A 25,670-nucleotide genomic window follows, 5' to 3' on the forward strand; every position below is an offset into this window, starting at 1 on the left:
CACCTTGCATCCCACTCACAAAGTCAAATCTAGTATTTACAATGTCGAAAAGGTGAAATGGATAATGATTTTTTTTCCCCCCCTTTTTTGCTCAGTAGTGACACTAAAGCACAGTCAAAGTGTCTGTCTTCCTTAGTATTTCCCAGTGAAATGTAATGTGAGTGTTTCTTAGCACATACAGTGTAGTACAGAGCTGTACAGGACGACTTGCATTCATTCATCCCTCCAGAATTGAAGGGGGAAATTAATAGATTGAAGTTCAACCACATTTTTTGGAAATATGCTCAAGGTTCTTGCATGATGTCATCTGAACACACACCTCTTGCTGTAATATCACTCTGCTGGCCTCTACAATCGAATGAGTGGTTTTATAAATGGATAAATAAGGAAGTGAATCACAGAATGTAGGATTTTAGGAGTCCTCAAACACAATTAACGTCTTACAGAAAGAGAAAAGAGCACGACATATATTGGAATACAGAAATAAGAACTAACTGATCAGTGAACTCAGGAGTAAGAACTTGTGTTTTGTTTTATTTCACTGTCTCTTGAATTAGGTTGTTTGCTCGCTGAGTGATGTCTGAGCTTCCTTAAAAGCACTCCTGAAATATTCCTCTGTGCAAGTGATTTCTGCAGCTTCATTTTCCCATTGTTTTCAAATGAGACTAAACTAGAGGTTTACCTTTTTATTTGAAGATAAACTTTGGAAAATTACCAGCTATGACAAGAATCACATATAATTTGCCGTCAGTGGGTTGAAATGTAGGAGAAAAAAAAAAAGAAACACCAGTGTAACCCTTTGAAGACCAAGAAAAGGCGTTTATGTTCGTTCGGTGATTGTCTGTACTTGCAGTCTTGACGTCATGAAGCGCGAGCCCGGCTGAGGTGCATCATACCAGATGGTTACAATCAGTTTCAGTTTACATCATGTCAGCAGTGCAGGAGGCCTTTTTTTTTCTTCTTCTTCTTCCTCTCCTAAAATAAACTCAAAAAAACAGTTTTACTGCATGTGAGATTGAGATTTTTCCACCGTTGTGTCGTGTCTGACTCGTTTTGTCTCTAACGTTCAGGTACAGAAGCAGGTCCACCCAAACCTGACGGCGAAGGAGGATGCCCTCCAGCACATCGAGGAGCTGATCCTGCAGCTGCTCAACATGCTGTGTGTGGCCCAGCCTCGCTCCGTGCAGGATGTCGAGGTAAAGCCTTCACACTGTCCTGGTATCTGTTAGAAATCTGAACTGGTGATATGGGAAATGGAGGAAAAGTCCACCTTAACAGATCCTGCTCAGTGCTTAATGGTCATTGTGTGAAATATATGCTGTATAAAAATACACGATATTGTTAGTTTTCTGCTCACATACAGTCTGTGCAATATAAATAATCTGTGCAATATTAAGACTCAGTGTTTCTATTCATCAAAAAATCAGTTTAATACCACTGATACGTGCAATAAAGATATTTATAGAACATTCCCTAAATGTTTGCAATATCTTTGCTGCCGTAATACTGCAAATTTCCCCCACCGTGAGAATAATACAGGCTTATCTTATCTTATTTTATCGTATCTTATCGTATCTTATCTTATCCTCATGGCATTTCTTTCCAATGGTCAAGTCAATTTGTATTTAAAAAGAACACTTAAGCAACAGGAGTGAACCAAAGTGCTGTAAAATTATAAATAGCAACCGAAAAGACATAAACACAGTAGACTATAAAAGATAAATATGGATAAAAACACAATACAATAAAGAAAACATAAACGATACAACACAGTAAGAGATTAAATCAAAAAGAAGAGGCACATCTAGAGCAGTGACCTAAAGGTTTCTGAAGTCTCAGCAGTTGTTACATCAAGAGGGAAAGTCGTCCACAGATCAAGTGCAGCGACTGCAAAGGTGTGATCGTTTTGTTTTTTTTGTGTGTCGAGATCTTGAAACATCTAAGAACGTCTGCTTGGTTGACCTCAGTGCTCTAACTTGGGTATAAAAATGGAACAGTTTTGCTAAATAAGGAAGCGTCAAGACATTTAATACCTTTTCTAAACAAACAACCAAATCTTAAAATCAATCCTAAAACGTACAGGAATCCAGTGGAGAGAGGCCAACACTGGCGTTATGTGATCACTGAAGAGACGACTGTGCTCCATGAATGCAATCTCAACAATATTTAACAAGACTTCTGGCCTTCCTAAATAACTTTACCTCTTCCCTCCCACCAGGAACGCGTCCAGAAAACTTTCCCCCACCCCATCGATAAGTGGGCGATCGCCGACGCCCAGTCGGCTATCGAGAAGCGTAAGAGACGAAACCCCTTACTTCTCCCCGTGGACAAGATACACCCATTGCTGAAGGTAAAGACTCCTGAACAGCACATCTCTCTGTCTAACTACTCCCTATCTTCAGATGCAAACAGCTGCCGGGAAATATTTGTTAATCCAGTTTAGCTTGCTGTTTTGACAGCTCGGTTCGGGTTAATTAAATTAGCCTGAAGTGATGCGGTCCGTCGTCACGCAGGTTCAGACTGACGCTAAACGTTCTGCTTTTTCTTCCAACAGGAGGTTTTGGGATACAAAGTGGACTACCATGTTTCCCTGTACATCGTGGCAGTGCTTGAGTACATATCAGCAGATATACTGAAACTGGCGGGCAACTACGTCGGCAACATCCGTCACTTTGACATCAGCCAGCAGGACATCAAGGTGTCCATGTGCGCAGACAAGGTGAGAGCTGTCAAACGTGACGACGGGGAAGAAGGAAAACGCTTCTGATGGACTCCCGACTGATTGGCTGTCGCTCGTGTTTCCAGGTGCTGATGGACATGTTTGACCAGGAGGAGGACTTCGGCCTGATGTCGCAGTGCCCAGAGGAGCCGTCGTCCTCCGGGGAGCTCACGTACGACGACCTGGTGAGGCTTGAAATCGCAGAGGAGCGGCAGTACCTGCGAGAGCTCGACCTGATCATCAAAGTGTTCCGGCGTCACTTCCTGTCCAACCCAAAGATCTTCACGGCTCAGGTGAGGGGGGGCCTCAAATTCAAAAGCTGTGAACATTTCAGCGTTGTTTATTTGGAGGAATCATTTCAGACTCATGTAAACGTGTTGTGCAGAATCCTTGATCTCAATATTGAAATGCAACATAGACTCAAATTATTACACCCTGTTTTCACACGTTTACTCCCATGTTCTGAGAAGAGGTTTTGCCAACAACTACAACCACTCATCAGTGTTGTGGACAGTATTCAGCTACTCATACAAAAACAGAGTTGAGCCAGCATCACCAGATTTACATTAATTGCATGATAAACCCCATCATCTCCATATATTTACATTTTTTTTTACGTTGTGTTCATTCTGCTGCGACGCCACACCAAAACCCATATGTGGGTTTTCCTTATTTATCATTATTAAGTGATTTGTCCCAGTAGGATCCACTTAATAAATGGAAAGAGAATTTGTTCAAGTTGTAGGGCTTCAACTAATCGTTTAATCTCTTGATTGTTTTCTGAATTGGTCGGTTAGTTGCTCATCTGTTATAATTATGAAAAATATGAATCGGTGTTTCTCAGACACCAAGATAACTTCTTCAAATTTCTCAACCCAAAGATATTTCCTTTCATAGAAGAGGTAAGAATTTAAAAATATTCACACTTAAGAAGTTTGAATCAGAACAGACGCTGCTAAAATAAGCTTTGTTTCAGTCTTCTTGTTTACCTGCATGATGAGTCCAAAAAGAAACAACAGTGACGACACCAGTGCCCGTCTGAAAAGTTTTAGATTTTCAGCTACAACAGGAAAAAAAGGTAACAAATTCAGAAAAAAGGTGGCTGCATCAACTTTTTCTTTTTTGAAACACTTTAAACATTTTGTTGGTAAATGAAATTTTAATTAAAATACATCAATGTGCACCAAAGTTACACTTTTTAAAAAAAAGAAAAATAAGGTCTTCTTCCCTTTAAATCAGCGATCCCCAACCTTTTTTGCACTACGGATCGGTTTTACGCAATAAATTTTTCTACGGACCGGTCATTGCACACATAACAAAAATAATAGTTTTTTTATATTAAAAAGTTTCACAACCGAATAAAATGACTTGTTAAATATGTGTTTACTTTTTCTTCTGTCTCAGTATCAAATCTCTCCCACTTTCCAAAGAAGCTCTCCGGAGACGTTTGTTTTTTTTTTATGCATTTCGGCAGCGATTAGACTGACGGCTTCGTTTAACGGTCGGGCATGAAAACGGAAGTGACAGGAAGACGAGCTAGTCATTTTTCAAAATAAAACATCCTGTAGACTACACTGGAAATAAAAATAAAACAATACAACTTTTTTTTTTTTCTTTCTGTGTGGCCCGGTGCCAAATGACCCACAGCCCGGTACCGGTCCACAGCCCGGTGGTTGGGGACTGCTGCTTTAAATGTCTTAGATGTGACTCTGCCACACTGCTTGATCTAGATCAATGAAGTAAAGCTATTCTATGCTACACAGTGGTAAGTTGTAACATTGGAGTAATTCTGCCATACAAGTAGGAACCAGAAACAGATCCTGAAGAAGAATAACAACAAGGAAAGCCGCGCTACAAGCTGACGAAATTGATTCCTCAGTTTTGCGTCATATGAAACACTAAAGTCTGAATGCATGCTCTGGGACACTGTATCGTCATTAACATTTGCCATAGTGCTGATTTTGCTCATGTATGAATGTCTATCGTATAAAAACACGATATGGGCTTGTTACAAGGTAAAAAACTTGTTTTTATCTAGAGGGAGTCTTAGAAGAAGAAGCTGTGTAGTCACTCAGCGTGTCAGGAGTGCAGTTCAGTAAACGTCAAAGAATGAAGTTTTAGTTCATACAGCCGCTCAGTGCTGGTTATATAACACCTTCTGTTTATCACTCTGGTAATATATGACAAGAGGAAGTGGAGACCTCACTAATTAGAGAAGAATGAATCAACGGCTGCTTCACAGTGTTACCAAAGTGAAGCGCATGAACAAGAAAACCAACAACACGCCGTAACTTCCCCAGAAGGTGACAGGTTCTCCACCTCTTGTGCTGAATAAGTAGCCGTGGCCAGTTTACTCCAAAGCCAGCTCATAAACAAACAGTCAAGTTTCCATCAAAGCCATTTCAGCCAAATCCAGCGTAAGATCATTTAAAGATTACAGCTGAAACTCTGTAATCGGCTAACTGCTAATCAGGAGCTGTGTGGAAAACCCAAACAGATTTTACAGAGTCGAGCAAACGCAACTTCACCGCTGCGTATTTGTTTCTTTCCCTTTGAGTCGGCTCAGCACTGCTTTGATACGATGCACCGTGAAAAAAGCTTCTCGGTTTAAAGTTCCTCCTCACTCAGAACTAACTTTACGAGATTACTGCACAGTCAGAGAAATCACTGTGTATGCAGAAGGTCACACCTCTTCAAACATGCCTAATAAAAAGGGTCAAAGCTCCAGTTTTGTGCCATCACCACTGCTCTCTGACTCCTCCAGTAAATAGACGCTCATATCTGTCTCAGAGGGTCAACCAACGAAGCAAAATACTAATTACAACTTGTCTGATTTTGCAAATAAAAAAGAGAGGAAAGCGTCGATAAAGTAAGGAATCGAACAGCGCGTCTACGGATCGAGAAGCGCCGAGTGGAAAGTTGAGTTTAATGGGTCGCTGTGGCTTTGCATATTTTGGGTTGGGTAATTTGTGGTATCATTTGGGTGAGGAGGATAAACCTTTGTGAGGCCCAGTGGAATGCAGAACATGTAATTATGTTGAGACAGGAACAACATCTGCAGCCCCCGCCAGAGCAACCTCAATTATGTCTGTTGAAACGCAGCATAATCTGAAATTACTCGGAGATGTCAAGAAAGTGTTACGGTCAAATAATGACAGGGCTGAACTTCTATTCAGACTTGAGCAGTCGATAATCACTCCGCGCTATTTTAGGGTCCTCATCTGCTTGGCTAATTATTTCCTCGGGCAAATTGAGCCTGTTGTTGTCGTATTTTTTAAACATTTATTTATACAAGAGAGGCTGGCCGTGGATGGGAGCTCTTTCAGCAGCAGCAGCAGCAGCCTGCTACACACTTACTGTGTTTACATGCACTTAGAAAACCTGATTGTTGTCAGTTTTCTTTGGCAAGAGGATTTCTTAAACATCATGTTAAGAAAAACAGGCTGTCTGACACTCTGTCTACCCCCACGCAAAACTGAGACAGCTACATCTGCACCAACTTTTTTTTTTTTTAATAGTTTGGCACTCGCACCACTATAAGAAAGCCAAAGTAGCTGTCAGAAATGACTGTTATCAGCATACTCATGGTTGTAAAGACAGTTAGATTACTTTGGGAATAGAGATTTAATAATTAGGAGTGTCCCACGGCTTGACAGGCATGTGAACTGCGGATTATTTGCAAATTTGGGAAGGAAATTGGAGAGCGCAGTCCTCTGTCAAGGTAGTTTTTGCGTAATCCTGCTTACAAAGAAAGAGCGAAACGATACTCGGTGAGGAATATTTCCCTAAAGATCAATGCAGAGTTAGATTTATAAGACACAAATTAGTATTAGTATATTTAAAATACATGCTAAGTGCATTTTACAGCAACAGTGACTTCTTCTGATCCCAAAAATGATCCGATCTATGATTTAAAAGTCCAGATATCATCTCAACCTTGATTGTTGTGACCCGCTGCACCCGTAATTCAGAGCGTTGTTTTTATATGCTTTCAGAGTGGATTTGTGGATATTTATTTGGGCTCATTGAATCAAAAAATATGCATATGTGACATGAAGCTAGACATGAGTCAGAAAGTATTACTGGTTGACTTCTGTGTTATCATGTTTTTTTGTTAGTGTGTGGTCAAAGATGGGGCTTCTGATGATGGCTTCAATTTGTCTTTTATGCTTAAAACCACCTGAGATTATTTGATTTTCATTATTGAAACTCTGAATCAATGACGTGATGAGAAACAACAGTGACATTTTCAGGCTTTTATCTTCAATAGTTCATCAGATATTGTTGTTCAAAGTGGGTAGAAAGTGCAGTATTTGAAACAGATTATCTCTTAATGTATCAAGCAAAAACGTCACACATACCACTTTAAATATTTATAGTTTATGATTGAAAAGTTTCACATATATCAGAGATGGTTTAGCAAAAGGCCCCAGATGATTTGAAACAGAAGAACCAGCATGTTACGACCTCTAATGCTGCCGCAGCTGCTGGCTGAGTTGATAATTGGGTCGAATTTGCAGGCCAGACGACACCAGCATGCACCTGTCCACGTCACCTCACGTAGCATCTTCACTTCATGTCTCCTGCACAGCCCTGAAGAGTCACACCACAGTTTCAAAATCTCTCCTATTACCCATTAAGAAAAGCGTGGCTAGATATCCACAGCAGAACCATTTGTAATTTGGTCATGTGGAACTCTAGCTGGGATTTCTACATGAATAAGGCTTCAGGCATCCCTGTGGTCGCAGTTGTTGTGGAATGAAAGGAAAGATTTCCAGTAACAGTGGTTCATACCGCCTTCAAAACAATTAAATCAAAAGCTGAAACTGAAATTAAAACATGTAGATAAGTCAGCTGTGTTGTTTAGCTGGAATATCAGTCCAAACGCTCCAACTAGACGACACCAAACTTTGAATACTGACCACCTGCGTGGAGCGTTCTCGTTCTCTGATTTCACACTGTCATCTACAATTGTACAGTTTCATTTAGCAGACGCTTTTGTCCAAAGAGACGTACATCTGAGAGCAGATACAACACAAGCAAGGATCTAGTCAGGAGAGAACAATCTAGATAAGTGCCACAGAACAAGTTCAAGTGTGACAGGACGTTGATGCCAACAGCAGGCTGTGTGGGAGGTAAAAGGAAATTTTATTTTATTTTATTGTTGTTTGTTTTCAGTCTGTCAAGTGCAAAGGTGTTCAGTGAAGAGCTGGGTCTTTAGTCTTTTGGTGGAGTTTGGTAGCTCGTTCCACCACTGGGGAACCACAGAGGAGAAGAGTCTAGCTATCGACCTCTGGCCTTGTTGTGGTGGTTGTATCAGGCGGCTTTTGTTGGTCGAGCGGGAGGGAGTGTAGACCCGAATGAGAGTTCATAATCTGGTTGTTGTTAATCTGCTTGTTCGTAATAAGCAGCTCAATTCTTTACGTTACACCTTAAAAGCTGCAGAAGGCAAAAAGGGTGACTTTTAAAGGAAGCAGCCCTCATCCTTTACCCCGCTGCCAGCACTGTAAACACCAGTTTGCATCGCTCATCCATGTTTTCTGGCCGTTGCAGGACGTGGAGGTGATCTTCAGCAACATCCTGGACATCCACGAGCTGACGGTGAAGCTGCTCGGACTGATCGAGGACGCCGTGGAGATGACGGCCGACGGCAGCCCTCATCCGCTGGTGGGCAGCTGCTTTGAAGATCTCGCAGAGGTACGAAGCAGTTGTCACTTAAAAAACCAGACTGGCAAATTTTTCTGACTTCGTATGACTTAGATTATTAGAAGGTCAAATCATTGAGTGTAGGAAAGAAGTGTAGATGTGGTACAGTTGTTTAGTTTGTGAAGTTGGTGGGGAAAAAAAAAAACAGCTAAATCACATGAGCTGATATGTGACATAAATCAGCATGAATAAGTCTGAATGAATCGTTGATGAGGTCCTTTCCACCAATTAGAGAAAGGACAAATAGCATTTATTATCATGTATTATAGACTTTTTATTTGAGATGTCTGCTAGTTAATTTCTACAACAAATGTTGTACTTCAAAAGTGTGAAATAATCGAACAGTTGGATAACGACCAACAAGTCAAGTCAGTCTACGTGCGACAAGTTTAGTTCGATTAAGACAAACTTGTGGCGCGATCAGTTTCACTTCTGAACAAATTTTGGTAGCAGCTCGACTGAAACGTGGTCACAGAACTGACCCAAGACGTCTGAACAAACCAAAAAACAGAACAGAAAACTAAAAATAAAGCTGGTGGTTCTTCTTGTCATGCGACTGTTTGGTTCAGGTTTCAGAATCACCTTCTCGTGAGAGCGTACCTTCATTTGTGTGAGCTACAGGGGAATTCTGGTGCTATTTTGACTTCTTCATGCATTTTGTAAACTCCTCATGATTTCTCAGCTGGTAGAAATNCTGGAATATCAGTCCAAACGCTCCAACTAGACGGCACCAAACTTTGAATACTGACCACCTGCGTGGAGCGTTCTCGTTCTCTGATTTCACACTGTCATCTACAATTGTACAGTTTCATTTAGCAGACGCTTTTGTCCAAAGAGACGTACATCTGAGAGCAGATACAACACAAGCAAGGACCTAGTCAGGAGAGAACAATCTAGATAAGTGCCACAGAACAAGTTCAAGTGTGACAGGACGTTGATGCCAACAGCAGGCTGTGTGGGAGGTAAAAGGAAATTTTATTTTATTTTATTGTTGTTTGTTTTCAGTCTGTCAAGTGCAAAGGTGTTCAGTGAAGATCTGGGTCTTCAGTCTTTTCTTAAAGACTGAGCGGGAGTCTACAGATTGAACAGAGTTTGGTAGCTCGTTCCACCACTGGGGAACCACAGAGGAGAAGAGTCTAGCTATCGACCTCTGGCCTTGTTGTGGTGGTTGTATCAGGCGGCTTTTGTTGGTCGAGCGGGAGGGAGTGTAGACCCGAATGAGAGTTCATAATCTGGTTGTTGTTAATCTGCTTGTTCGTAATAAGCAGCTCAATTCTTTACGTTACACCTTAAAAGCTGCAGAAGGCAAAAAGGGTGACTTTTAAAGGAAGCAGCCCTCATCCTTTACCCCGCTGCCAGCACTGTAAACACCAGTTTGCATCGCTCATCCATGTTTTCTGGCCGTTGCAGGACGTGGAGGTGATCTTCAGCAACATCCTGGACATCCACGAGCTGACGGTGAAGCTGCTCGGACTGATCGAGGACGCCGTGGAGATGACGGCCGACGGCAGCCCTCATCCGCTGGTGGGCAGCTGCTTTGAAGATCTCGCAGAGGTACGAAGCAGTTGTCACTTAAAAAACCAGACTGGCAAATTTTTCTGACTTCGTATGACTTAGATTATTAGAAGGTCAAATCATTGAGTGTAGGAAAGAAGTGTAGATGTGATACAGTTGTTTAGTTTGTGAAGTTGGTGGGGAAAAAAAAAAACAGCTAAATCACATGAGCTGATATGTGACATAAATCAGCATGAATAAGTCCGTATGAATTGTTCATGAGGTCCTTACCACCAATCAGAGAAAGAACAAATAGCATTTATTATCACGTATTATGGACTTTTTATTTGAGATGCCTGCTCGTTAATTTCTACAAGAAATGTTGTACTTCCAAAGTGTGAAATAATCGAACAGTTGGATAACGACCAACAAGTCAAGTCAGTCTACGTGCGACAAGTTTAGTTCGATTAAGACAAACTTGTGGCGCGATCAGTTTCACTTCTGAACAAATTTTGGTAGCAGCTCGACTGAAACGTGGTCACAGAACTGACCCAAGACGTCTGAACAAACCAAAAAACAGAACAGAAAACTAAAATTAAAGCTGGTGGTGGTTCTTGTCATGCGACTGTTTGGTTCAGGTTTCAGAATCACCTTCTCGTGAGAGCGTACCTTCATTTGTGTGAGCTACAGGGGAATTCTGGTGCTATTTTGACTTCTTCATGCATTTTGTAAACTCCTCATGATTTCTCAGCTGGTAGAAATATCATCATATAGCACCTGTTCACCGTCATTGGAAGATTTCCTCTTTTATTGCCTTTCAACATTGAATCATGGTCAATTTAATTTCACTTTTTTGACAAGAATTTACAAAAAAAAATCAGATTCTTTCTTTTGAGTCTAAGTGACACAGATTTCTAAAAGTAATCATCTGAGCACCATCAACAATATTATGTCAACATTAACTCTTGGATGATTCCTGTGTGTTTAGGAGCAGGCGTTCGACCCCTACGAGACCTTGTCCCAGGACATCCTCAACAGGGATTTTCATGAGCACTTCAACAACCTGATGGCGCGACCAACGGTTGGCCTCTACTTTCAGGTGAGATGTTTGATCGGAGCTCGTCCTGAATAGAAAATAACATGATGTACAGAAATTAAATGAGAAAAAAAAGATGATTTTCCAAATTTTCACCCTTCAAGAGCTAAAGCTTTCATCAAACTTGCTGCTTTTAGGATTGTTATCGTGCAGAATTCGACACGTTTAACAAAAAAAATGACAAAAATGTGGAATTTTCATCTTTAAAAAACCCTGATGTTTTTAGTTACTTGGTGATGGTGTCACGATTCTGAGCATGCCTGCTTCCTTACGTTCTCATATGTAGAAGCGAAATGGGTCACAGCATTGTTAAAGCTTTTGCATTATATACAGTAATCTAATGTCCAATATACATCATTTATTTTATATTTAACTTCATATTTCCAAACAAAAATCACTCGTTAAACATTGCTTAATAGGCTGATCACATAATGTTAGCAGGTCTGCATTCTGCTGAACGCATTTTGTACATTTTGAACATTCTAATAGTTATTGACAAAAATGTCTCAACACTTATCAGTACAGACTGAGTTTAAATGAACATTGTAGGAGTTGTTGAGCTGCACACGCCTGACTTTTAGCAGCTTACGAACTACGACAAAGTTCACGTCAGCAGCATGAAGGCTTAGTTTGCATATTGTTAACTCAACAGATAAAGCTGAGTTTAACAGTTGTCATTGCTCATAGCTAATTATCTTGTCAAACTCTGACGGTGAAAGAAGTTTGATTTATATCATCTTTTACATTCGCTAGCTGGTTGCTCTTTGAATTCTTTTTACAAGTCTGTCGGCGAGATGCTTCACTTATTTGGACGCGTCAGCTCTCGCGGTCTCTGTAGCTTTAAAACATGTTTTGCTCCTCGTGTTCTTTACTTCCTGTGAGTTTGAATCCGAATAATTTTACACATTTAATAACCCTGTTGGGTTTTAATATTCGTAACCGTTACAGCTGTGATATCTCACCATCACATCTTTCCTGTCCTTCTCCAGTGTGAGCTTTCTTAGAAACCCCCCCCCAAAAATGTCATAAAAATGTAAAAGAACAAAAAAAGGTTTGTTTTAAATATGAAGGAACATGCAGGTCATTTATGTGTTAACACCCAGCAAACAGCGTTTCAGTATTTGTTCCGGTGCTGCTTTGATGTTAACCTGAGCGTCCAGTGGAATTCCTCCAAATATCGTCTGAGGGCCTGTCATGACATATTCAGCGTCCTGTGTACAGTTTATTCACTGCTGCCGCATTGTTTTATTTGGACATTCCTCACAAGAATAGCATTGAATTATGCTCGGTGGGGTGCAGTTTGGCAGCCTTTGAAGATGAAATATTTGCTGGTGTTTTCTCAGGCCAAAGACCGAAGGCCGACTTCACATGAAGCGGCGGCGGCGGCAGAGCTCCGAGCTAAACGCAACAGTATTTACAGAGGAGGGGGCTGATTTTCTGCTCTTTATCTCAAGATTTTGCACAAAAACGCCCAATTTTGTTCAATTAAAATGAAGACTTGTATTAGATGAACTACCCAGAAGCCTCCTGTGTGTCTTCTGACTCTGCTGGTGCTGAGGAAAGTCAACAACAGTCGATTTCCAGCTCAGGTTGAGGCCTCGCTGTGTTTACCCTCCAACCACCACTGTAACCCCACTTAGATCAACACTGTCCTCTGATTACCCACACCCAGCACTTGTTTTCATAAACTCATTGTACGAGAGCGGGAGAAAGGGCACCGGAGTTAAAAATACAGCGTTATTTTTGCACTATATTGATAACACAGTAGTCATTTGAAACACCTTGTTTTGTTTCAGGGGTAGCAAGTAGAGATCAGCATCCTCAAGTGTTAGTTTAATAATCAGTCATTCAATCAACACAAAATGTTTTGGATTCAATTCATTTTTTAAAATTTGTGTCCAGTTTCAGCTTCCTTATGATGAGGAGCTGCCATTTTCTGAGCTGTGTGGAAATAAACGGAATATTTTAGTGACATTTTATTGATAAAAAGGGTTAAACAAGGAAATATGTGGCAGATTATTTAACAATGAAAATAATTAAGTGCTGCCTTAATGTTAAAGCTGATCAATCAATCAATAGAAACTATGTAGACAACCACATCAGCTGTTTTTGTGTAAATGCCAAACATTAGCTGATTTCCTGTGAAGATTTGCTCTGTTTCTTTTTTGTGAGAATCAGTTTTTAGTAGCTGCTAAGACAAAACCACACATTTAAAGGCTTTGGGCTCCTTAAAAGTTCCTTATGTGTCTGTTATTAAGATGATATCAGTGTTTAATTTTTCATAGTGAACTACCCCAGGGTAGCTCTGAAAATGGCTTGTTTTGTTCACTAACAGTCCAACAAACACCCCAGTGTTGACAGGTGTGGGTTTTTTTACAGTTTGAAAATGTGAAAAACTCAAAGTTATCATGCAAAACAAAGAAAATCTGAACATTAGAGAGCAATCGCTTTATATAAACCATGACTTGTTAATCACAATAACAGCAGAGTCACTTAATGTACGACGACAACGAAATAAAGCAGCAGTGCGTTCACAAAAATAGACAATATGTTTTTAACTACAGTAAGAAATGGGAAATTATAAAAATCTAGTGGAAATGTAGCGTGTAATAGTGTAACCTGTGAAGCAGTGATAAGGATAGTCTATTTAATGTATTAAGAACTATAAAAATAGCAGCATAACTGATGTTGAACTTCTGGATATTCACACATTGCTTAATATATATGGAAATATAGTGACTTAAAATAGTGCAGAAAGTACAAGGATGTATCTAAACGTATGTAAACATGGAGTGTATAAATACAAGATGCATATGAGAAGAAGGTGCAAAATATAAATCTAGATTCTGTAAATGTAGATTAAATTAAAGAGGTTGTTTGTTATAGAATCTGGTCAAAGGTGATATTCGACATCAGTTCTCCTTGAGTGTGTGAATGCAGAGATGTGTGTGTTCAGATCATCTTCACAAACTGACTCTCCATCTCATCATCTCCGCCTTCTTTGTACAACAAGAACATCACCTGGACACTTGCACCTGGTGTGAACGTGTCCTTCTCTAGTGGAGATCCAACCTGTATGCTCCTCATCATCATCCTCCTCATCCTCCTCAGCTTTTGTCTGTTTGCATGTGCTTCATCTTTCCATCCTTCTTGACTTTGTGCCTCCCTCCTCCCCGTCAGATAGATGTGTCTGTCGAGCACTCAGCCGCTGCACTCTGCAGCGTCTGGTATTGTGGGTAAATTACATCGCCTTTTAAAAATAGAACAGGCAGCCACACTGCGGGCCATTTTTCTCCTGGGGAGGAGGAGGAGGAGGAGGAAGGGGGCGGCTGGCCCGAGGCACATTTCATGTTGAGAATAAGCTGCGAATTAAGACGGCAAAAAGACCGCGACATGACTTTAGGCGGCCCCTGTACCTCTGAGATGGGAACATGCTGTCTCATCGTCGCTGTGTACCCTATTTCTGCTGCTTTGTGTTTATATTTAGGCTGCTGCCACAATGATGCATTCTCCTGGAGAGGAAAAGTAGCCGCTGGGTTTAAATGATCCACTCAGAGTTGAGACGTACAAGTAGCACATATTTAAGTTGATTGGTCGCATTAGTCTGATATTTCAAGTGGATAGAAAGCCACCATTCATGTTTCACGTGGGGCTGCTGCTGCTGCTGTGAAAACTTGCATCAGAGTTTGCTTACATGCATGAGTTTTCTATTTATGACTGGAGTTTTTGGTAGTTCGATGTTGTAGCTCTTGGATGTGTAAACACTTGATGCAGGTTTCTGAATACACCGGTGTATCATCAGCTTTAGTTATTAGTTATGTACTCATCAGCAGAACATTAAATATCACAGTGAGGATCATCAGCACGGTGACATAAATCAAAGCATGTTGTCAGCCTGGTTTTTGCTGGTGATCGTATGAGGAGGGATGTTTTATTTCAGATTATCATATTTTGAGAATAATTTCTGTTCGATTTGCCTGAAAATTTTATAGCATCAAATCTGTACATTTAGAAAGCTATTTGTTAAAATGTTAACGTGATATATAAAATACTTCCTGAGCCAGTGGATCCACTTAGAGCACATTTTGTCACAAATTAGAATGTGAGACTATGTTTGGACGACAAAATCTCAGCATGTATTGAAAGATTTTCATTGTTATGTCAGTTTTTTCATATTTTAACTCACTCATAAGCCAAAATTAATTCATCTACTTGTCCAATATTATAGAATCTGAATCAGTTTCATGATGATAAACAACCTTTGTCGTTAATAATTCCTGAGATATTGCAGTTCAAATATACTGTAACCTTAAATTTCAATGTGTAAAAAAACACCACTGACAATTCACCAAAATGCATTTTTTCCCACAAAAATATTTGATGTATAAATGTAAAATTTCACTAATTTCTTTATATATATTAATAGTTAATGATAAAAATTGGGGGGAAAAAAAAGTTTAGAAATCAGACATGCTGGAGCAGAACTTCTAAAAATGTGATGATTTAAGATGGAATATTTTGTTCAATTACAGAAAATAACTACTAAAATCACCAACAAAACAGGGTTAGTTTGCATGTTAATCTTAAAGAACAAGACAAAACTGCAAATGATGTCCACTTCACAAAGCTGTGTTTTTATTATATTATCATTTAGTGTTATTATAGTATTGTTATCCAAAAATAGTATGAAAAAATGTGCTGAAAGTGGGTCTCCGTGTAATTTTTACAAATATTTTCATCTCCGAAAATACTCAATATTTCACTCTAAAATTTTCAGATTTTTAAATATCCGTAGTTTGTGATAAACAAATTTGGAGCAGATCAGAGCTGTGTGAGCAGAAGGCCCTGATGATTTGAGACGTAACGATGCTGCACAGGAGCCTGTGTTTTAAACACCAGTCCTGCTCCTCGTCTACTTAACATATAGTAAACCCGCAGGATGCTCGTTGTTCGCCGGCCGTCCGTCACCGTTTGTCAGGCGGCTCATGTCTTTCCCTTCGGTGCACACGACCCTCTTCCTCCCTCCACGCAGACACTGTGGCCGCTGCTGTGGAGTCTGAGTACTCGCTTATCGATTCTGAGTCGTCTATCAGGGGAGCAGGAGATTTAAATGGATACTATGACGGCCTGCTCTCCGGTTACCCTGCTGCCTCACTCGGTCAACTGCCTCTTCCTCCCTCTCGTCATGACTCGTCACCCTGCAGCCTCTCGTCTGATCCGATTTCACATTTATACACTGAAACACACACACACACACGTGTTAACTGTCTCGGCCTTTGCTTTCCAGCATTTGTGATTTTTTTTCTACAGTATATTTACAGAGAAATTACCCTTTTTTTGATTCAAAATTCTCCTTTACGGTCACATTTTTCTCAATTGTGTTGCGGTAGTGAATAAAACTGCAAACATTTAGACAGTTTCTGCTACAGCGTCCAACAACAACTTATTGAGGAGCTTAAATCACTGGAAAACAAAACATTTATTTGGATGTGATAATGAACGTTACCTTTTGTTTGTAGCTTGTATGCTAGTGGGTATTTTTTTGAAGCTATGTGTTTCTTCAGGGTTTTTCCTGGTTTAAAATAAGCCTTTGGAGGGTGACTGTGCACATCAATAATATCAGTCCCTGTATTGTTACCTCATTTGACGTTTCCTTTTCCTGCTATCTCAGACCCTTTGCTAAACAAGAATATCTTCTATGCTGATGAAATTTAACCTAAATTTAAAAAAATGGTTAAAATATATTTCATATAATTTCATTGCTGGTGAATTTTCCCTCGGTACTGGCTAACCTGGCAAAAAAAATGCTATACGCAGAAAAAACTCTCATATGATTTTTTTTTTTAGCAGCGAAAACCAGTGACTCTGTGACACGTTTTTATTGGTTTGGATTTTTAGTAAAGCGACTTTATGTGTGCAAATGGCATCCTAGTTGTTCAAATCTATTTTTTATGTCCCCATTAGGGCCGGGTGATATGGCTAAAAATATATATCACAATATACATGAGAAAATTTGCGATAACGATATAACTGACAATATAATTGACGCGAGACAAAATACTTCAAATCTGCACAACTTTATTGGTGCAAATAAAAAACAAAATTAAAAAAGAACAATTTCTTTTCCATTTAGCAAGCAGCTGTTTTTGGGGTGGGTAGCGGCGGGTGGCAGGCGAATAGTCGGATCTCAGAATTGCTATCTGGACACCACCACAACAACCGAATATTCCGATACTCGGGTCCAGCCCTACTGTGTCGGTCCATGCACTGCATTCACCCTCCTCCTCGGTTGCCTCCATGCACATTTTACTCAAATTTTAGCGCAATATTTCAATTTCATATCATCCCCTGACATTACATTGGTATGACCGTGCAGGGTATGATGTGGCCCAGCTCTAGTCACCCTACTGGTCCATCGCTAACGGCTCTTGTGTGTCTTTGTGTCTCCAGTCAGTTGCAGAGGGCTTTAAAGAAGCTGTCCAGTACGTCCTTCCCCAACTGATGATGGTCCCAGTGTACCACTGTATGCACTACTTTGAGCTACTTCAGGTACGTCCCGGTCAATAATTTGTCTGATCACTCATTCTGGGGGTTTATTCTTAATTAAAATAACCCAGGTTTGTCATTAATGATGAATGTACTAGATATATACGTTCTGTAAGTGTTATTCTATAGGTTTTATCTCAAACCGTTAGCTTCTAGTTGAGCTTCTACAATAGGATTAACAGTAAACTTAGGTTCTGGTTTGGTTACATAACCTTCAACAGCGTCGCTTCTTGTGTGTTTTGGTAGAAATGTATGCTGGTATTATTGAAAGACATCTTTTCTGTAGACCTTTAACATGGCGCATATTTTAGTATAAACAGGTTAAACTAATAACAAAGGGTTACTCGGTTCCATTAAGTGTCCCCCAGGACTTTCATGCATTATAGTAGCACATCTAAATGTATTTTAGTCATGATTAATGCTAGCATCTATATTTTTGTCCGTCCTGCTTTGACAAAAGGCTTCGGTATTATAAGATGTGGTATTAAATCTGCAGTATTTGTTGAACTCTTGCAGCAACTTCAGGAGCGCAGTGAAGACCAAGACGACAGAGAATGTCTGAAACAGGCGATCACAGCTCTGCTTAACCTTCAATGTAGCGTAGAGCGCATCTATGCCAAGCACCAGCCTCGCCGCAAACCTGGGTAAGGCCCCCTTGTACAGTATGATGCTGTATTTATAAGAAATATTTAATTTGTCACTCTGTTTTTTTTTCTTACTGACCAAATAGCAGCTATTTATTTTTCAAAATAAGCATCCAGCGGTTCAGACCCACTTCATCTGTTGATTTTTCTGTGGTTTAACCCTCTAAACCTGCAGTTTCTTGGTGTTTGTTTTACTTCTGTCTCATTTTTACTCACTGTATTTTTTTTTTTACTGAAATATAAAGTCCTGCACTTTCTAATCACTCAGTGTCTTTGCTGCAGTTTGACAAAGTTGTAAAGCCACGAATCATACAAAGAAAAGTTGAATGTCTTTAAATATACGTTTTACAAAAACTTAAAAAACCTGGAAATAACATGGAGACATTTTTCAAGTACCCACAGGTTTCACCCATACTGGAAAAAAAATGATGATTCATGGACAGTTGACTAAATACACTTTTAATGGTTTGCTTTGTGTAAACACAGCCTGCAGTTCAGCTGAATTTAGCCAAAAAGATCGGAAATTTTTGTCATGTTTGTGTCGGTAACAGCTGAGTCACTAAAGTCTTCATAGTTGCTCTGAGTAGAATATTTAGTTTTCTACAGAATGTGGTTCCTGCAAATGCCTTATTTTTGATGAATTTTTAAACAAGACACGTAGAATAAAGTAGTTTTGATGAACTATCACCATTATAACCTTCGATTTGTTCAGTTGAGTCCTTTGTCCTTTTCTTTGGTCAGTTGCTCCTCACAGATGAGTAGTTTAAGGAGCGTTTGTTTTTACAGTTTCTGGCTCTGAAAACGGACTAAAGCTGACAGTTTTTTAAAAAAGTACCATGTTTTTTCAGCCCACTGACGGGTTCTGGGGTTCTGAGGGGGTTTTTTTGTTTGTTTTTTGTTTTTTAAATAGAATTTATTGAAAAATTTTTTTTTTTTCACTTACTTAACAAACAAGTGTTCTGCATTCACGAAAATACGTACAGAAAAAGAAGTGGATACATACAGATATAAAAGAAAATATATCACCATCCAAAATAAAATGGCTTTATTGAGCTCGCGATAGTCCCTCACCACGGACCCAAAAACCCATCCCTGCTATCTCAGATCATCTACCCAATCCACTCTGGTCCTTTAGACACCCCATCTAGTAAGGAAAAAAATAAATAAATAAAATATATATACATATACATATAAAATTTAAAGAAATTAAATACACATACATATATACATACATACACATATACATATAGAAACGCATACATATGCAGACACACATACATATGAAATGAAGTAAAATTTCAAAATAATAAAAAGATAAATAAAAGATAAATAAATGCATTAAGGTGACAGAATGGGTGACATTTAATGACAACAAACAAACAAGAAAAAAAAATAATACAATGAAATTTTACATCAAAATATACATATATAAATGCAGCCATACATTACTTGAATAATTAAATGAAAACGAAGTAAGGGAGGTCCAAAGACAGATGACAGCAGCAAGAAGGCACACTACGTGTTGGCGGATCCTCGATTGGGGTTCTGAGGTTTTAACTTATGCTCGGACCTTTACTGTTCTCTGACCAATCTTCTCTCCTCCCCCACAGTGAGCCCATGTACCGCCTGTACAGCAGGCAGGTCCGTAGCAAACAACTAGCCATCAAACGCATGAATGAGATCCAGAAAAGCATCGACGGCTGGGAGGGGAAGGACATCGGCCAGTGCTGCAGCGAGTTCATCCTGGAGGGGCCGCTGCTGCGAGCCGGCGCCAAGCACGAGAGACACAACTTCCTGTTCGACGGCCTCATGATCAGCTGCAAGGCCAACCAGAGCTCCCGGCTGCCGGGGTCGGGCAGCGGGGCCGAGTACCGCCTGAAGGAGAAGTTCGTGCTGAGGAAGATCCGCATCGGGGACCGCGAGGACTCGGCGGAGCTGCGGCACGCCTTTGAACTGACGGGCAAAGATGAGAACTGTGCGGTTTTCTGCGCACGGACAGCGGAGGAGAAGGCGGCGTGGATGGCGGCGCTGGTGACCCTGCAGTACCGCTCCACTCTGGATCGCATGTTGGACACGGTGCTGCAGCACGAGGAGCAGGCGCATCCTCTAAGACTGCCCTCCCCGGAGGTTTACCGTTTTGCTGTGCAGGACTCAGAGGAGAATATAGTGTTCGAGGACAAAGTGCAAAGCAAAACGGGAATCCCCATCATCAAGGCCGGCACCGTGGTCAAGCTCATAGAGAGGCTCACCTACCACATGTATGCTGGTGAGTTGCTGCTGTCGCTCCGCACGGGGACAGAAATACCTCCGTTTCATCTGCTGCTCTAATGTTTATTTCTTACGTTGTGGTATTTGTCATCTAACTTGTCTTATGTGTTCCTAGATCCCAACTTTGTGCGCACATTTCTTACCACGTACCGATCGTTCTGCAAACCACCGGAGCTGCTCACCCTGCTGATAGACAGGTACAGATCTGTTCCCTCCACATCCTGCAGGTCTTCAATGTGTCGTTGCCTGGTGTGGATGTATCTTTTCTATCTCTGACGTCTTGATTTTTCATCTGTCCAATCATTACTTTCCTCAGGATTGAGATCCCAGAGCCAGAACCGACTGAGGAGGACCGACAGGCTCTCTGGAACGGCGATCAGCCGATGGCGGCCGAGCTCCAGAGGTTCCGGAAGGAATACGTTCAGCCGGTTCAACTCAGGTACGACGTCCGCCGCCATCAGAGCTTATTCTGTCTGCAGCTCTGTGCAAATAATGTACATTCGAGGGAGAAACATCCACAAGGGTTGGAGTGAATTCCCCCCCAAAAATTCAAGGAATTCTGCACAAACCACAAAAGCGTAAATAATTTCTAAATTTGTCTCTTTTCGTGGTTCAGAAGAAAGTTGCATTTAAGGAAGCTGCTCAATGTATGTTGTTTAGAAAGCTTCAATATTTAAAAAAGATACATTAAAGAGGTTTTATCAAGAGCCAAAAGTTGAATAAGTGCACGAGATGAGTGGATTTAACATGAATCTGAATCTGAATTTTGTCTGCATTTTTGATTTCTTCTCACTGTTTAGGATTAGTAGGATGTGATAAAAACAAAACTTGTCTTTGAACAGATGTAATTTTTGTTTTCATATTGGTTGTAGCTTGTTTCTTTTGCTAAAATTTGTCAAAATAGAACGTCGTATTAAACTAAAGACATTGTTAAGCATAACATTTGATGAAGTTTTGTACCTTTTCCATTATTTTTCAGATGAACATAAATTGAATTACCAAATGTTGGTCTAAAATCCAACATTTACACTTCACACTGAGCTGGAATTGGGCCATTACTTATTTATATTTTTGAAGAAGAATTCCTAAAATGTCTTCCCTTGAGTCTCTAAGCTTGTAGACGCAAAGTATAAAGTTTATTCTGCTTTCTTTTATTTCCTAAATAATTGCCTTTCAACATACCAGTAATGATTTTGTGTCACTCTGTGTCCCATTGTGGTTGTTTGGCTCTTTTTCGGTGTTTTGTTAAATCCTATATTTTCTCAGACGGCCGCATAATTACTTCTAGTACTGGACTTGATATCCTTAGAAGGAATAACTGAGCTGGAGTCTAGTTGGTACCATTAAAAACTGAGAGCTTCTCGATATCAGTCGGATGAAGGGCAGCTGATGTAGAAATCTTAAACACAAACAGAGAAACACTAAAAGATGGCAGTGAGCTCACGTGACAAACTGAAGTGAGCGAAGTTTGTTCACTTCATTGCCTTAAACAAAAAAAAAAAAAATAAAAAAAGAATCCTGATTGTGTTCAAGAAAAGATTTGGGAATAAACTTTGGGTGGTCTATTAATAAGTCAGCTTTTTTATGTGGGCCTACTGTTTATTTTAAAACCAGGATGCTCAAAGTGGGTGAAAATATCTCTTCACATGTGACTTTAACCCTTGAAAACACAAAACATCTCTTCTGCTTCTATTTTTAGTTGTCTCCTCTTTAAAAAAAAACAAAAAAAAAAACAATGATCACCAGCCAAAAGCTCTTCAGTTAGGACCTTTAAGCAACCAGGCAACTTGATAAATCAGTTATGTTGATTTGTTGACATACAAATTAAAAGTATGCAGCCACTTCAGAAAAAAAAAAAGTTTGATGTATAGCTGAATAACTAATCAGTGTTATCTTTTCCTCACAGGGTTCTTAACGTTTTCCGTCAGTGGGTCGAACATCATTTCTACGACTTTGAGAACGACCCAGAGCTGAGAAATCGACTCGAGGAATACATCACCAGCAAAATCCAACTGCGAGGTCAGTTCTCTAAACACAGACATTTTACTTTGTCGTTCACATCCTCTTATCTCTTCTTTAACTGAAGTAAACTTCACTAAAAGCTCTTTTTGAAGATTATTTTGTCATCTGGTGACTTTAAAGTGGGAAACCTGTGGCATCAACCTGCATGAATGACGCTTTTTCGTAATGCTTAGATTCAGTTTGATCACATTTTTGTTTCATGATTGATCTGGCGTCTTTAAAAATGCATCTTACCCACATGGAGGAAAAGATATATAGAGATTTTATTGTACCACAAAAAAGGCAAAGTTTGACTTTCCTGGGTCTTAATCAGGGAAAATGCCACCTTCATTCACTCTCGAACTGCGTTTAATCAATTAGTTGCCAACTATTATATTATTTGCCAGCTTTTTTGATCACAAATTAAAAGGTTTAAGTCATTTTTTTAAAGAAAAGATAAGAAAAAATCTCCATTTCTGGCTTTTTGATTCGAATCGTCTCTGGTTTCTTTACTCTTCTGTGACAGTAAACGGAATATTTTGGAGTGGATCTTGTGACATTTTTCACAATTTTCTGGTCTTTTATAAATCAACCAACTAATTCATTAATGGAGAAAATAAGAAAACAGATTAATTGATAATAAAAATCATCTTTAGTTGCAGCCTGACTCTCTTGTACAAACACTGAGATAAACAAATCTGGAATGTACATACACGAAACCCACATAAAGCATTGAACACCAACCAGGAATTTATTGTTTTGTAGATATATAGACGCTAAAGTTGCTCCATTAATTCAACTTAAGTGTATATAGGAGGTGGTTGTATGATGCTGGTGATAAACTTCTGCAAGTACAAAAGGGGCCATTAGGGTCAATCTTCATGATCAACTGGTGGACGTGAGGCTCTGTGTGGATGTCCATGTACCGTCTAAGTTGTTGTGGCCGTGTTACGAAGGCAGCAGTGTGCATATATGGAATACAGAGACGCTGATCCGCAATTCTGTCCAACTGCACACAATGCTTTGACAGAATAACATACGAGTCGCATAAGTTAAGAAGCTACTTTACTGTTTGTTGGTTTCGTGCTCCTAATGTAGGTTTTCAACAGCAGTGTTTTTGAGTGTCTGATAAAGTAAAGCTTTGATGTAACCCAAACCTGTTTTATTATTAAAGCCCGCAGTTGTTTTTTTTTTACCCTCTTACGTTACTTAGTTTCTGCCTTTTTAATGCCGGCTCTTACTGAACACGCTCAAATGATTTGGTTACGCTGCAGGTGGCGGCTGTTTCCACTGAGCTTGGAAAATCCAGTTTTACTCACTGTGCACCTGCAACCAGGAATAACATGTAGAACAGTTTAAAGCCTGACTCATGTTTGTCCTCGGGGCAATTCAGGCTTCTGATTTCATCTTATTTAACCTCCAGCTGCTCTCGTTTCGGTTGATTCATTCGTTTAAATGCTCTGATGTGTTTATCATTTCAACAACTTTGCCTGTTTGCGTTTTTATCCAAGTTATCTTTTCTTTTCTCACTCAGCTGCTTTCTCAATAAGACCTCTATACTTCAGTGTATATTCCAAGTTTAAATAAATGCTTCATCTCCCATGTTTACTTTTTGTTTTGTTTTAGGAAAGTCCATGAGAAAGTGGGTGGAGTCCATCAACAAGATCATCAGGAGGAAGCTGCAGACTCAGTCCAACGGCGTCAGTCACAACATCACCTTCGAGAGCTCGCCTCCTCCCATCGAGTGGCACATCTGCAGAGCCGGACAGGTGGAGTCGTTCGACCTCATGACCCTTCACCCCATCGAGATCGCCCGCCAGCTGACGCTCCTCGAGTCTGAGCTCTACAGGTAGGTTTCTGTGGAGGGGTTCAAATCTAAATCTGTGTGTAGTTTAGTTACAGAAACATGTGAATAAGATGCAAACCCGCTTTGTTTCCAGAGCTGTGAGGCCGTCTGAGCTCGTCGGCAGCGTCTGGACCAAAGAGGACAAAGAGAAGAACTCGCCAAACTTGCTCCGCATGATCCGCCACACCACCAACCTCACGCTGTGGTTCGAGAAGTGAGTCCCTCCGTCCACAAAAACGTCAGTTTAAGTAATCTTAAAGATGATACATCTAACTGTTCTGCGTCTGTATCCTCCAGGTGTATTGTCGAGACGATGAACCTGGAGGAGAGGGTGGCCGTGCTGTCGCGCGTCATCGAGATTCTGCAGGTTTTCCAGGAGCTCAACAACTTCAACGGCGTGCTGGAGGTGGTCAGCGCCATCAACTCTGTCCCAGTCTACAGGCTCGACCACACCTTCGAGGTGAGTCAAGATTTCAGAGGAAGAATCATCTGGAGCAGAAATGAGAATACATGCAGCAGTGGCATTGAGGAAACCATGAAGACAGAAGAGCTACGCTAGCATCGCTCCAGACAGTCCACAGCTGGTCACACAGGAAAACAGAGGCATTAAATAGATGAACATATATCAACATTTGTGCTGTTTGTAGATTTTTACAACTGGTGGAGCAAAAAATATATCATTTGACTTGATAGTAGTAACAGAAGGCTCGGTCCGATAAACATTTTTAGACTTTATTTAGTTTTCATCTTTCCTTACACTCATGTTGACGCTCTGAACCCTGAGCATTCTGGGCATTTTTTTGCAGAACTTACATTTCTTTGATTATTTATTTTACAAAAATTTAATTTGTAAGTACCTCCAGGTGTTACTGATTCTGAAAAAAAAAACATGACTCATACATACTATGGATATTATACAACTTACATTTTTAGTTTGTTTCTATACTTGTCTCCTCTCTGCTCTGTGCAAACACTGCCTGCAGTTCAGCCCAGATTGATTTTTTTCCACATGATTGTTGGTCACAGTTGAGTCGCAGGTGACTCCTTTGTTGCACCAAAGAGTGCAGATTTTTTTCTCTTTTTTTTGCAGTATTTACAGAAAATAGTTGGCATTTAAATAAGACATGTAGAATAAAGTAATTTTAATGAAATATCACAGTTGTAAGACTGGATTTGGTTAAGTTTTCAAACAGAAAAGCACTTTGGAAACTTGTAAATAGCAACTCTTAGCAACTGAGAAACATTTGATGTTTGTTGTGACCTCATGGCTTTAGTGGGAAAAGTTTTGTCGGTCGTAACAGAAACAGCTTCGTGATTGAGCTCAATTAGTACGTCTACTTTTACCGCTAA

At 40.1% G+C, this 25,670-nt stretch overlaps 1 protein-coding gene across 1 annotated transcript in view; it reads left to right on the top strand.

The window, feature by feature from the left end:
* Positions 1 to 25,670, top strand: part of sos2 (son of sevenless homolog 2 (Drosophila)) — a 50,768-nt gene that overhangs the window by 18,951 nt on the left and 6,147 nt on the right. Inside the window, exons 2-16 of the mRNA XM_008301658.1 lie at positions 1,071 to 1,196; positions 2,219 to 2,350; positions 2,555 to 2,719; positions 2,806 to 3,012; positions 8,273 to 8,416; positions 10,908 to 11,018; positions 17,466 to 17,564; positions 18,078 to 18,205; positions 19,816 to 20,471; positions 20,589 to 20,670; positions 20,790 to 20,912; positions 22,380 to 22,492; positions 24,101 to 24,323; positions 24,415 to 24,534; positions 24,618 to 24,780. Of these exons, the coding sequence (XP_008299880.1) occupies positions 1,071 to 1,196; positions 2,219 to 2,350; positions 2,555 to 2,719; positions 2,806 to 3,012; positions 8,273 to 8,416; positions 10,908 to 11,018; positions 17,466 to 17,564; positions 18,078 to 18,205; positions 19,816 to 20,471; positions 20,589 to 20,670; positions 20,790 to 20,912; positions 22,380 to 22,492; positions 24,101 to 24,323; positions 24,415 to 24,534; positions 24,618 to 24,780 (2,592 nt within the window). The remainder of the gene's footprint in view (positions 1 to 1,070; positions 1,197 to 2,218; positions 2,351 to 2,554; positions 2,720 to 2,805; positions 3,013 to 8,272; positions 8,417 to 10,907; positions 11,019 to 17,465; positions 17,565 to 18,077; positions 18,206 to 19,815; positions 20,472 to 20,588; positions 20,671 to 20,789; positions 20,913 to 22,379; positions 22,493 to 24,100; positions 24,324 to 24,414; positions 24,535 to 24,617; positions 24,781 to 25,670) is intronic.

This window comes from Stegastes partitus, unplaced genomic scaffold, assembly GCF_000690725.1.
Source record: "Stegastes partitus isolate 25-593 unplaced genomic scaffold, Stegastes_partitus-1.0.2 Scaffold1695, whole genome shotgun sequence".
Lineage (NCBI taxonomy): Eukaryota > Metazoa > Chordata > Actinopteri > Pomacentridae > Stegastes > Stegastes partitus.